The sequence below is a fragment of the Falco punctatus genome, assembly GCF_963210335.1.
Source record: "Falco punctatus genome assembly, chromosome: 8".
NCBI classification, from domain to species: domain Eukaryota; kingdom Metazoa; phylum Chordata; class Aves; order Falconiformes; family Falconidae; genus Falco; species Falco punctatus.
In genome coordinates, this window is record NC_137588.1 from 22,062,153 (window position 1) to 22,076,393 (window position 14,241).

Sequence of the window (14,241 nt, forward strand, 5' to 3'; positions counted from 1 at the left end):
ATTGAATTGTTGCTTGAAAAAAACCAGTGTTTTGTTTCTCATTTGAACAAGGTAGGTGGTGTGCCTTATACTGAGAGCTAGTTACTAGAGGTCTTTACACGTATGTGCAAAGTTTTAAGTAACAGTAGCATAGAAAGAATGAAGAAATATAATCTTCTGAAGAGCCTGATATGATAATGCTGTATATATGCTTTTTTCTTTCCTGGATCTGCAATATAGGTTCAATGCTTGATATAATAAAGTATATTGTCAACAGAGGAGAGCACAAAAATGGTGTCCTTGAAGAACCCATAATAGCAACAATTCTTAAAGAAGTTTTGGAGGGCTTAGACTATCTACACAGGAATGGGCAAATTCACAGGTAGGAGCATATACACAATGAAAATAATTTTTGAAGTTGTGTGTATAGTTTGTTGTTACTGGTCAGCTTTGTTTGCTTGGCTAAGCAAATTGTATTGCCTCTTTGACATACTGGAAATGCGCTCAGTAATTATCAAATGATAACGCTTGGGCAGATGCTGTAATCTTGACTGCAGTTTGTCACTAATACTTAGTACTTGCCTGGTCTTTATTCTGTCTGTCCCTCTTACAGTTTAGATAGGTCTGTGCTGCACTGAGTATGCCAGAACTGGGTCTATACTCCTGCGCCTGCTGGTACTCCAAATATCGGAATCTAGTTTGTGATATGGTCTGTGACATGGTTATTGTGTTGTACAGTAAACCAGTAACGTCTATTACAGCTCTACAGATGTCTCTTTATGACCATGTGTGAAGCTGGAATTGGTACTATGGAACTGCATCTTGGTGTATATGCATCTAGTGATTGTTCTCTTCTATATATTCTCTCTCTGTTGACTTCCTCAGCGTAAATTGTGTAAATCACCCAGGGTGGTCTATACATACATAGCTGCTGTAGCAACCTGTGGGTTTCTTCCACTGTTAGGACTCTAAGTGCTGTACTCTGACCTCCCTAGTTAATTTTATTGAGGTGAATTTGCCTTTTAAGGAAGGTGCCTAGAACAGGCTCTCTGTTTCAAGCATTAGGCTTTTATAAGGGAATCTTTTAAACAAAATCAGATTCACTGCAGACAGACCTCTGAGAATGGGGGTAGTGCAGATGTAACACAGTAGTTGTTCTTTATGTGTACTTCTTATGTCTCCTCTTATAAATGAACTGCCTCTGATGTAAATCAAGAACCATTTCCTCCTTTTGCAGAGAGAAAATTGAGATAAATGGGAGAAATAAAGAACAATTATCTTGACTTCTGGTCTGGAATGCCAAAGATCTGCCTTAAACCCTAATTCATAGTCTTCTCTTAAGCTGGTATTGTTGTGGAAGGAATATTCATTAGTTTTCAAGGATAACAGGACCCTTTGGGGTTGGATTTGGGAATTCCCCTTGTCTATTCTTAAAGAGCCTTAAAAAAGATGAAAAGAGAGATCTGTATGTAACATTTGAGCATTCTTTTTTTTTTTTTTTTTTTGTAACACCTAATTTGTAAACTGTGCAGTACCACAGAAATGCTGTTCCAGATGATAGATACAATGTGTGTTCCTTTTCCATGTATGTTGTAGGTGAAAGCTGTGGTAGTTCAAGGAACGCTGTATCAGGTGGTATTTGCCAGTTGGAGATGTTTCCAAAATTGTTCGGGGATTTTGTTTTGTTGTTTCAATGTGTTCTTGTTTTTGTCTAAGGAAACAGATTATGTTACCTTTCAGTAGCAATGACAGTAAATCTTGGAAAGATTGATTTGCTCAAATTTTGAATGTTTATGATATGTTCTGTATGAAAGAATTATCATGTGCATTAGAATGGGATGCACATTTCTGTCAAAAATACCAGCCAGAAAGGTTTCTTCTTAACATTATGTGTGAATAGTGTGTTAAATGGATATATTTGACTGTTTAGCACGTGCTGACAGATTCAGTGTCAAGTAACTTTTTAATCATGGTACCCTATAGCAAAATATGGGTGCTATGCCTGAGCTTTTAGAGTTTCATTGGGTAGAAATCTACATTATATTTACCTTCCCTGAAGATGGGTCACTTCTCTGAAGAGATTAGAGGAGAACTTTTTTTCACCTTCTCCTTTTCTTTTATACTTATTGTTTGTGTCTTTCAAATTTTAAAATGCTATGTCATGAAACTAATCAGTAAACAATATTAATTTATTTAGATAAAATGTGCATATACATACTTTCATACTAATCTCTGTTTGTACTTTCTAGGGATTTGAAGGCTGGCAACATTCTTCTGGGTGAAGATGGTTCTGTACAAATAGCAGGTAATGGCAGTGGTAGGCTAATGGCTAAATAAAAGAAAAAGGTAATTGCAGCTGGATTAGGAGCAACAGATAAAGGTTTTTCTGTTGGTTTTTAATTACTCCTTTTGGAGTGCTGTAGTTGCAAGTTAGTTTCAGGTTTCATGAAGAGTTCTGGATTCTTCATGATATGTGATTTAGAAATTATTCAGTATTTTTCTGTGTCCCATCAAATATATAAGGAAACTTTTTAATGTCCTTTTAATGTTCCTTTTTGAGTCACTCAGCTTGCAAATGGTAGTAACTCATATTTCTGTTCAAGTTTATTTCATTTATTTCTGCAAGTAATTGTAATAGTACTTGAGGGTTCAAAAGTCTTTGTGTACTGCCCTTCATGAGGGCCTTGGCTATGACTTAACTAGTTAGTGAGATGTATGAGATAATTCAGTGAAATGTATTTTTGGCATTTCTGCCATTTGTCTTGTATTGGCATGGGTTGGATGCAGTTTCGCATCTTAAATATCCTCTGTGTTTGTGTGCTTTTTGAGTGGTAGTCTGTAAGAATCAAATTATTTTTTTTCCGTAAGAGCTTAAGTGCTGAGCAATATCCCACATCCCATTTCTCAAATTAGTATCAGATATCTGGAAAATAGAGTGCGCAGGTGGTGATACCTGCTCCCTCTCCCATCGTACTCCCAGGCCTTTGACAATTTGTAGCTCATGACCTGGTGCTGAAAGCTTTGTGTTCAGTAACTCTTGGTATATTTCAGCTATAGCCAGAAGTTCTTGTTTATATAAACAAAGCTAAGTACTGTGTAAACATATATTTTGAGGGCTTTAATATGCCAGTGTCTGAAGTCTATGAAACTGGATGGGAAGAGATTGGCTGGGAGGTGAACCAGTTACTAACTGGAGCAGTTTTAAGTCTTCTGTTTTGAGTTCAAGGCTTTTTAAGCAGGTAGTCAATTTTACTTAATTACAATACAATAATTATTTATTTGTATAACATATATTTATATTCATATACAAATATTTATTATTTATATATAACAAAAAATAAATACAATAAGATACTTAATATTTATTTGTTCACTTGATTCTACCCTACAGTTGTCTTTACTTTGTATAGTACTTTGGGCAGCTGCTGAGATTCTAGGTCTGTGGTGTTCAAGTATTTTTTAGATCTTCTCATATTGTAAAGGAGTAGATGTCCAGATAAACAACTTAATTAAAAATAATAATAATAGCTAAAAAATCGAAAGATAAAATCTCATGAGCCTTCTGAAATAAGCTGTTGACTTTAGATTATTACTTTCACACGTAATCAAATCTGCTGTCCCAGTAATCAGATAACATTCAAACAACAGCTTCATTTATCCTTTTCTAGTTCAAATCCAGGCTTGGTTTCCTGACCTTTTCCTCCTTTTTGCTGGAGGCATCTTGATGAGTAAGGCTTTAATTGTGCTGCTAGGGCATTCAGTGCATGCTGGACTGAGGAAGTTCAATGGCTGGATAGATACATGGATCATGTCTTTTTGTGATGTGTTATTTCAATACCAGATCAATTCCAATCTTCAGGTGAAAAATGCAGCACTATCAAACTTGTTTCTTTGTTGGTGTGGGGCTGTTGTGTTTGGGACAGCTGAATATTGCACGTTAACTGAAAGCCGGTTTTGAATGTCAAAGAGGCTGAAATTCTTGCTTTTTACATCTTTATGCCTGGACAAAGTAAAATCTCCATTCATCTTTGGAGAACAGATGCCTGATAATTTTTCTTATTTTTATTTGCTAGAGGAACTTAGATTCTTTTGACTGTTCGTTCTTCTGTATTCCAAGCTTCTATAATGAAAAGATGCATCCATGGCACACACTGCTAATATATGTGAGGTATAGTATTTGAAGACATAGTTTTCCGTTATAATTTCTGGGTTCTGTGGGGCTGTGGCTCACAAATGAAGTTCAGACCAGTGTTTCTTTGACAAAAGATTTTGTGCAGATATAGAAGAGCATAGATTCTTAGAGAACTGGGATAGCTCTACAGAGATCTCTGATTATGGACCTTGGAGGTTCTGCACAGAGAATCTGCTCTGTCTTTGATGGGAAAGAGGAAAATAAACATCTTATTGTTCTGTGTAAATTGTGTAGACTTTATTTTTAAAGTGGAAAATTCCTCTGTACAGAGCAGGAGAGTTTCAACTTACAAATATAATGTTAAATAGTTGCTGCGGTTCCTCAGCTTGAACGTTCTACTTAAAATTATTGAGATTGTAATATTTGGTGCTTTGGGCAAACGGGTTGATTAGTACTTCATCAGAGTTTCATACTTCTCAAGCTGAATTGCCTGACAAAGATCAAAATATCAAAGAAAACTAGTAAAGGAATATGTATGTGAGATGATGTGAGGAGCGTATAGCAAAGAGCAGTCATACACAGAGGTTGGTGGAAGTGTAAAAGGTGTGGGCTGTATGATGCGTTTAGTCTGTACAAGAAATTACGGTTTCAATAAAACTTGTCAGGAAAAGAATGGTTGTTTTGAGGAGTCTAGGCAGGAAATCCTGCTCTTTGGTTTTGTGTGTAAGTGGCTGTGTGATCTTACCCGTTGCAACAGGGGTTCTCAAGGTGTTAACCCCTGTGGTAATCCATACCCACATAAGTGTTTGGAAAAGATATGGTTAAAAATAGGTAGAGCCTGTGCCTTAGATATTCAGGCCAGATGGAGGTGGAAGATTTATCAGGGACAGTTGTTTGGTAGTCCAGGCTTTCCTCGGCCAGCCCCATTCTCACAGGAGCTTGATGCTTTATTTCTCTCAAAGTCTTAACCGCAACCCTACACATGGCCTTGGCTGAACCTTAGGCTAAAGCCTACACACACTGTCAAGGTGAGCAAGTTAGGAGAGAAATGTTTTTGCAGCTTGTGCTTTCCTGCAGCAGCTGCTTTGCAGGTTCACTGAAACAGAAGCAGTGGCTTTGTTTCTGACCCTAGAGCTTGGTTGTGGCTGAGGCTTGGCTGAGACCCCCAGCCCTGGCTGAGGTGAAAAAGATGTTGGGGAATAAATGATTTGTAGGCTATGCTTATATGGGCAGCGCTGTTTCCTTTAATTTCAGAACGCTTTACTAGTGCAGTTGAATCAGGACTTTAAATTAAATTTGTGTGGTGGGTGGTTTGTTTTTTTTTTTTTATTAGCTGTGACTTTTAGTGCCTAACACTGTTGAATTGTTCAGCTCTCTCATTGTAATGCATGTGCCTTTCCTCTTTATGTAACTTCTCAATAATACTTTGTCTTCTGTGTGATAGGAAGCTTGCCACTGTAGGTCACGTCTTTTCTTAAATAACCTGTATTTGTGAAAGCTATGTCTGGGATGGGAAATTAAAGTCTTGTTTTTATTGAGTAGCTATCAAAGTGTTCTTTCTGTCTGTAAATATACAACCGTGTTTGACTAGTATCATAGTGAAATGTTCACTTGACTTTAATTAAATATTCATCACATCTTTCTCGGGTGTTGCAATATTTAATTTTGAAGCTTATGAAAGAAGAGATTTTACTTAGGTTTTGGTTTGTTCGTTTGTTTTTTTTTTTTTTTTTTTTTTTTTTGAATTGTCCTCCCTCACCCATTTATATTTGTTGTTTGTTGTCCTTTTCAAAGTTAATGTTGTATTAATAAGGAAAAACTACAGTAGGGGAGTAAAGATTAACTTAGGATTTTACCTTTGTATCTTGGTTCCTGCAAGGACCTGTAAGCAATTGTCCAGTGTCTTTGGTACTGAAATGACATCAGGTTTTTTCCATAAGTCTCCTTTATTTATGCACTTATTTCTTTATTTCTGCCTATTCAGCTTTTCCTTACATGCAACAGTTCCTCTTCAGAAAACTGAATAATACCAGCATTGATTTTTAGGGCATAAAAACCTTGAGTCAGGTGTTTCTGAGGCTGTTCATGCTTTTCAGAAATGTACACAAAACCTGTCTATTCTATAACTCTACACGTTTGGTTTGTTTTTTTTTTGGGGGGGAAAAAAAGTGTTGTGTATTCATCAGGCAAGCTGCAGGGAAAATTAAAGAATATTGCTTGAAGCTTGCATCTTACTTGACTACATCACTGGAACACACAGAAATACAGTAGAACAGGTCCAGAATATGAGTTTGTGATGTTCAACAGTTGTTTAGTGGAAAGTGATGATAAACCTACATTTTCTGTAGTTACTGATATATTTCACACCCCCCACCCCCAAAATTAGAGAAGAATAACAAAACAATAGGAAAATAAATACTGAAGTAGGTTGGTAGTAGACTACTTGATTTCAGTATAACTGGACTGTAAACAGCACAGTCTAAAATACTCTTCATATAGCTCTAGTCAAAATGACGGTATTTCTCCATACATTGGTAATCTGCTCTTTCTTCCATTTATTCCCTGCCTCTCCCATATAGCTGTCACTGATGTAGTAACAGGTTAGCAGAACACCAAGGTTTTTTGCTATGTTGGAATTTGGAAGAAGCTTTTCATGTCATGGTCTGCTGTTAAATATGTATTGTTGATCAGTTTGATTATCTTTGATTTGTCAAATCTCCATGAGTATTTAAATTATATATAGTATTCCCTCTTGTTCAAATTGCAGTCAAATTTAGTAGCTGTACAGAAGTAGCTCCTTATCTTTGAACAACAGCAGGTGCAAACATTTCAAACCTTGGCTGAAAGTGCACATTTGAAAACCTTAAGTGAGACACATACTGGAGTCCTTTGTAACCTTGTTCAGGAATACACACACTAAGAGGTTAATCTTGAGGATGTCCTAGTGTAGATCTTGCCCAGATAAAGCTATACCATCTATTTTATAGCATTTCAAGAACAGTGTGTCATGAAACAAAGGTAAGGTCTGCAATGGAGTTTCTGAAAGTAGACATTTAGCAATCTACTTAATTTTTAAAGTGTGTCACTCTTGCTTTGTTATTGGTAGTTTAACAGATTTCAACTTTTTTCCTTCTTCCCAGATTTTGGTGTTAGTGCATTTTTAGCAACAGGAGGTGATGTTACTCGTAACAAAGTAAGGAAAACATTTGTTGGTACTCCATGTTGGATGGCCCCTGAAGTAATGGAGCAGGTATTCCTAATGTTGAAAAAACTCCATATATTTTCAATCTTCAATTTTTGAAACTTGAGACATCACCACCCTGTTTTTGCTTTTTGGTTCTTTTCCAGGTGCGAGGTTATGACTTCAAGGCTGATATGTGGAGTTTTGGGATAACAGCCATTGAGTTAGCAACAGGAGCAGCACCTTATCACAAATACCCTCCTATGAAAGTAACAACCACTTTGTATTACTTAATGCTGTTAGCTGTATTATTAATGATGCTAGATAGTTAGCACTACTTCATTTTCAATAGTAACTCAAGATATCTAAATATATGTATTCTGTGGAATATTTATTCTCTTTTCAACATATTTTGAATTGATTTTACTTACAGTACCTCTTTTTTGGGTTTACTGTAGGTGTTAATGCTGACACTTCAAAATGACCCTCCCACTTTAGAGACAGGTGTAGAGGACAAGGAGATGATGAAAAAGTATGGCAAATCCTTTAGAAAACTAATTTCATTATGCCTTCAAAAAGATCCTTCCAAAAGGTAGGTCATTATTGCCATGTACAGTGGAATTACTTTTTAAAATATACAGGCTACTTAAAGTTCCAGTGTTTAAACATTAATTTTAAGTGTATGATTTGAATTTTGTAAACAGTAGCCTTCGGTTTCTTGTTCTTGTAGTTCTTCTGGGGAGAAGAAATTGCCTCTGAATTGTCGCTTAAGTTTTCTTCTGGGTTGTTGACCTAATTTATTTATACTTAAATACACTGTTGAATTAACTCTGATCAAGCAGAAGTCCTTGCTCTACATCTTAATTTCTCATCTGAGGCAAGATGTAAATCTTGATATTGTGCATAAGTCTAACAAGACTGTTCAGATTGATCAGACAGAACTGTTGGTAACCAAGCATACCAGTCTCTTGACCTTTAAAATAAATGAAAAATAGATAAATAAATAAACTTGTTTTTCCACATTTTATGACATAAGCTTAGTATTGCCTTTAACTTGGTTATTCACAGAGAAAATCACTTATTAAGAGGTTTTTATTTTTTACTGTAATTTTTAGAGGCTCCAAGCTTGTTAGAGTTTTCTTCATGTTTATGTAGGCAATTGCATGTCGTAGTATCTTTGTGATTTGTTCTTGCTGTTTTGTGAATGGGATAGCCAAGATGGTGAAAATATTAAACATCTATTCCAAAACCATTGCTGAGGTCCTGAGTTCCCAGATTGATTATTTATCCTTTATTTGTTTTTATGCAGACCTATTTTTGTAGGTTTCTTTTGCTGAAGAGTTGTAATTAATGTTATTTTCTAAGTGTGGTTAATATATCACTTTTTGGAAGAGTTTCAGAGCTGGTAGTTCTGGGGAAAAAAAGACTGCTTTGAGAGAGCAATCCCGAGTAGTGTGTGGGTCTCATATGGTGTGGACTTCTCTTTGCTGATGTTATGCTAGCTTAAGGCCAGGATATTGTTGTAGGGAGTCAAGCTGAAAAGGTGACAGCAGCAATACTAGAGAACAAGTTTAATTAAGGAAAAAGATTGTGTGGCAACATCTTTATTCTCAAAATAACTCAAATTATTTTTTTCATTGAAGGATCATTTGTATACTGTTTTCAGATTCCCAAACCCCTTACAATTAGTGGTCTTAGTAGCAAGTCCTGTTGCCTTAGCCATGTAGTTTGGCTGCTTACAGATAAAATGAAATGTGTTCTGGATAACCAAGCTTTTTTTAATTTCCAGTGTCCAGCAATTTTCAAGGCAAGATTAAATTGGTATAAAAACATGAGAAGTAAATAATCAAAATGGTTTCCCTTCTCTCCTTGAATACATAATGCTGAGTTACCTGATCTGTAGTTATGACATCAGTGTTGAAACATTAGTGTTTAAACTAATTACGCTAATTTATTACACATATTTAAACACATGCAGTATCTTCAGCTCAGGATTACCTTGAATTGAACAATTGGACCAGCAGACAGGTGATTAGATCTGCATGCCTGTTACTCTAACCAAGGAGTGAACATCCTTACGTTGTGGCATCATTGCTATTTTTTATGTTTCTCCTGACCCAGGATTGAATTTCGCACAGAGATGCCTCCATAGTCATCACTGTGGGAGAAGTGCCTGCTGTCTATGGCAAATTCTAGGACTGACATTGCACTGCTGTTATCTCAGACCATGGTGTTTTTCTTCTGGGGATCTGTGTGTGGATGTTTCTCTCTCTCCCCAGTGCCAAGGGTGCTGCTTACAGTCCTCAGCTACAATTCATTGCCGTGGCCTGTGTGCAAAGCAGGCCCAGAAAGCACTTCCAGAGCAGTTCAGAAGTGTCTGGCCTAATTAATTGTAGAGGAATGGAGAACAGTAGTTTGGATAAAACTTTACTAAGCATCTAGCTTTTAACTGTACATATCCTTGTTATGAGATGTGATGGTACTGGATCACTGAAAGTTGTCTTAAGAGTTGATTTGAGATAGAACTTCAAAACTTTGACACAGAAACGTATTGAATGTTGGTGTGGTTTGTGTTTTTTTTTTTTTTGTTTTTTTTTTTTGTTTTTTTTTTTTTTTGTTTGTTTTTTTTTTTTTTTCTTAAACACTGCTCTTCCTTTTTGCTCGTCCAAGGTTTATGTGTGGATTACTGCTAGAGCCTGGTCATCTCCACAGTACCACTAATAAAAACTCCTGTATTGTAAAGTTTGGTGCTTTGGAGGGGAAGAAAAATAAGTGCTCTCTGGAACTACTGTCTGTGTCTAAATTGGATACTTTTTGTTGATATTAGGAGTTGTTTCATTATTTCTGGCAGGAGTCAACTGATAACGTATATACATACTCCTTACTACTCCTTTTTTGTTCACTTACTCTTCAGATGTGTCTTCAGACAAATAAACTAGTTGAGATTTTGGGTTTGTTTTTTTTTTTTTGAGACTGAAATTCTCCAATTTGAAGCTTTCCACTATCTTATCTAATTTGTGCTGTATCTAATCTCTTGCTTTGATTCAAATGGAACAGTGTAGCAGATGTTGCTTCCATTCATTTAGAAATTATGAATCTCGGAGGTTTTTGGCTTCCTAAATTTAGGCATGTCAAAATTAGTCTTGAATAGTGATACGGGCTCCTAATGGAAAGGGTGGAAGGAACCTGGAGGATTTTACTTCATTCCAAGAGATGCTTCCCGTTCTTTCCAGAGTCTGCTTCAGCACCAGAGTCTGGCTTGACTAGATAAGTTGCTTTTAGATCTCTGAAGCTAGGGCAAACAAGTCCTGCTGTTGGAATTGCTTCGGTAGCTTTGAGATTGTGATTATCTGTTGAAAAAGTCAACAATATAAACTTGGTGACGATGGGAAGAAAGTGGCTTGAGCAGAACCGCAAGTAAAAGCGAAATGTCTAGGCTTTGACCTTAAAACTGTTGCTTTGATTTTTATCTGTCCATTTCGTTGGAAGGTGCTCCTGGTAACTCTCTTTTTGGTTTATGCATGATGTTAATAGTGTCAGTATAGTTTCCTGTGAATACCTGCTGAAATCAATGAAGTAAAAGAATGCCAGTAGCAGGTATTGATGCTACTGTTTGGAAAATGTAATTATTCTGTATTGCTGTGGAGCAAAGTTCAGTTGCATTCATAGAGTGAGTTTGTTTGTTTTAAGGGTAAAATGCATTTATGTTGAAAGAAAAAAGGGGGAAAATTGGCAACTTAGAGACTAGTTTTTTTTTTTCTCTTTTTCTTTTTTGTATTTTTGCCGTAGAAAGGCGTAACTTTTTCATGTGTGGTGAGTATGTGTGAATTTATTCAGTAGCTGTTACCATCCATTCCCCATTCATACAGTACTAAGTATTCAAAAGTATTAGAGACGTACTATTTAACTAACGTCTTGTACTGTATTCACTGAGAGGGGTCTTTGTTTTCTGTTCTAATTTATTATTGATCTTTCAGGCCCACAGCAGCAGAACTTTTAAAATGCAAATTTTTCCAGAAAGCCAAGGTAAAACGTTTCACCCTACGAGTAAATTTTGCTCTGCCTTAAAATCTACATGAATTTTTTTCTTTCCTTGTATTGATTTTTAACTTGTCAAATGTTGGTTTTGCAGAATAGAGAATACCTGATTGAAAAGCTTCTCACTAGAACACCTAATATAGCACAAAGAGCAAAAAAGGTGAGTGTGTTCACATCTTTTTCTTGACTGGTATGCAAGACAAAGCAGGGACTGTTCAGTTGCCTTAAGTTTTAGTTAACTGACTGAGCCATTCTCTTACCCAGTCCTTCAAAGATTGTGACCGTTGAATGGTTTCTGCAGTCTAGCTTTCTCCAGGAAGCCTGAGGCATTTTGACTTCCTATCTGGCCTTGCCAAAGTGATAAATGTTATTTGTCATCATACATGATACAATTTTTTCCCACTCCCTTTTAGAAAGCTACAGGTGAAATGGTTGTGCAAATAAAAAGTGATGTGCAAGCATATAGGTTGGTAAACTGCAGGATTCATTTCTTCACTGATCACCTAGAGAAAGGGTGAAGATACTGTAAATGGTATTTATTGAGGACTACCTGGTTCTTGGGATTAATTGAAATGTGGTGCCCAAATGTATGGAAGTTGCATCCAAACTCTGCAAGAGTGCTGCAGAGCAGTGAAGCCTTATCCCACAGGTGATGGAGTTAAACCCACATCTGTGGTATATGCTGGTATTTCTGTGGTGCCTTTGGCACTTGTATGTATGAGCTTACCAGGTGATGTGCGGCAGAGCTAAACCCCCTAATTTTTAACAGGCTTAACAGGTAAGTATTTTAAAACAAGTATGAAGCAAACTACTGTTCATAAGAGCTATTACACAAGAATGAATGTAGACTCCTGCTTGTTGTGTGTGAGAAATTGTGGAAATCCCTTTCTGTGGTGACCACGTCTCTTCGGTATGAGGAACCTGCTCGGAGCTTGCTGAGCCTCTGCAGGTGGCAGGGTACTGTGCTGAATCCAGCTGTCTAAAAGCAGGCTTTCTGGGAGAGCACTTGGGGGAGGGCACTTCAGAAAGGAACTGTTTCAACCGTTGTTGGCAAATCAGTTAGGCTGCGGTTACCTGCACTGGCACTTATAAGGTTTTCTGTTGTCTTGGTGAATATTGGTTTGGCATAAGTCTACAGCAATGAAACGTTCCTGAAGCTGGTGGCTCATACTTGGAAGAGACTGTCAGCGAGATCTGAATGCTATAAGTCCATTCTGATCTTCTTTTGGATGGAAGTAATTTGGGAAATCGGTGGCAATGGTGAGACTTCTTGAGAGGCTGCCGTAGGAAGCTGGAATGAGAGGCAGTGTAAAGGGGCAGCGTGCTCAGCATGTTAGCGGCGGCAATGTGCGGAGGGTGGGCGTAGTTCAGCTGTTTGGCCATGTGGTGGCAGCAATCCCCGCAAAAAATTACTGAACTGGGGGGAAAAAATCATAGTCGGGTTTTTTCATTTTACATCTTGGGCCATACAGGAGTAATTTAGACATGTTCTAGTACCAGTTAGGCTTCTGATAGAGCATGTATGTGCTTTGTGAGATTTGTCTCCCATCTGTGTCCTCAGGTCTGCTTTATAGACTGTATGTTAACTCATACTTACACGTATGTATACTTACTGCTTTAAATAACTTAGCATCTGGACTAGCAAATTGAATGCAGGGTAGCCTCCCATACACCACCAGAAATAGTCTTCTGAATGACTTTTTGGACAATTCTTTCTAATTTGGAAGAGATGTGATTCCTAAGAAATTAAAGCTGTATGCTGCTAGAGATAAATTAATAGGCCTTTTAATTACCATATAAGTGGAAAATATATTTAGGTTTTAGCTAGAAAAAATACTAAATTATTTACATTTTAAAAGTACACAATATTAAAATTCATCAGGGGTTTAAAATTTAATTGTTACAACTGCATGTAGCCACTGTTTTAAGATACCATAAAATATAAATGTATTTTAATATTAAAACTGTGGGGTTTTATTTTAAAAAGCTTGTGCAAGTACAGTTTGGTTGCTCAAACATTAAGATGTAAAGCATCTAAGAGCTTACTTTTGAAAGAAGTAACCCCTGTAATGGAAAAAAAATGTCACTAGGGCAAGAGGTGGGAAGGAGCTGGTGTCATCACTGCTTAAATTATCTTCTGTAGCACTTGGTGTGAAATGCCTATAGCTAATGATCTGTAGCACCACTGCTAGCTCAGATGTCAGATCTGCCCTGCAGTAATTTAATTTTTCTTGCATTTGCCACACGTATAATTATTTTGCTTTGTTGCCCAGAACTCCAGCCTCAGTTTAGTTTTAACTTCAAATTCTTTTCTCTTGACATAGCGTTCTCATGTTTTGCAGCCTTTACAGCTTATACTTGGCAACTGATCTCTTTAAATATGAGTTCAGGTCTGTTTGTGAAATCCTGAAAGCAGTCATACTTGGTCTCCTATGTGTGAAGAAAACATTTGATGCTGTGAAGAGGTGTCCTGATTTAAAACCTGATGTGATGATTAAACAACACGTACATTGTGTGTTTAAAATACCACTTAACATCAGAGTTTTAAACTTCATCTTTGTGCATGAATTCCCACTGTCTCAGTGTTTCTTTATTTGCTTTTAATTCTGCTGATTTTGAAATGATGCCCTTCTTCCTGGCCTATCCTAATAATTAAGCATAACACTGACTTGACTTGCCCAGGAGGAGCATGGGCTCGCCTCTTGCAGTGCTGAACCTGCTCAAGTATGTACCGGTACTGATACGCAGAAATGAGTGTTACACCATGAAACTTCTTACTGGCAATTCTGGGTTTCGTTAATGTGAATACTCACTTGTGAGAGTGGTGCTGGCGTCACGGAGAACTGGAGAAAAGGCTGTGGTGAATGGTCCAGCTCAGTGTGGTATGGTAAGTGGGCATGTGCTCTGAGGC

At 37.0% G+C, this 14,241-nt stretch overlaps 1 protein-coding gene across 2 annotated transcripts in view; it reads left to right on the forward strand.

The window, feature by feature from the left end:
* Positions 1-14,241, forward strand: part of STK39 (serine/threonine kinase 39) — a 104,427-nt gene that overhangs the window by 31,368 nt on the left and 58,818 nt on the right. For both annotated transcript variants that reach the window (XM_080398951.1, XM_080398952.1), the window contains 7 exons: positions 220-361; positions 2,229-2,284; positions 7,252-7,361; positions 7,460-7,561; positions 7,751-7,884; positions 11,270-11,318; positions 11,425-11,490. In XM_080398951.1, the coding sequence (XP_080255077.1) occupies positions 220-361; positions 2,229-2,284; positions 7,252-7,361; positions 7,460-7,561; positions 7,751-7,884; positions 11,270-11,318; positions 11,425-11,490 (659 nt within the window). The remainder of the gene's footprint in view (positions 1-219; positions 362-2,228; positions 2,285-7,251; positions 7,362-7,459; positions 7,562-7,750; positions 7,885-11,269; positions 11,319-11,424; positions 11,491-14,241) is intronic.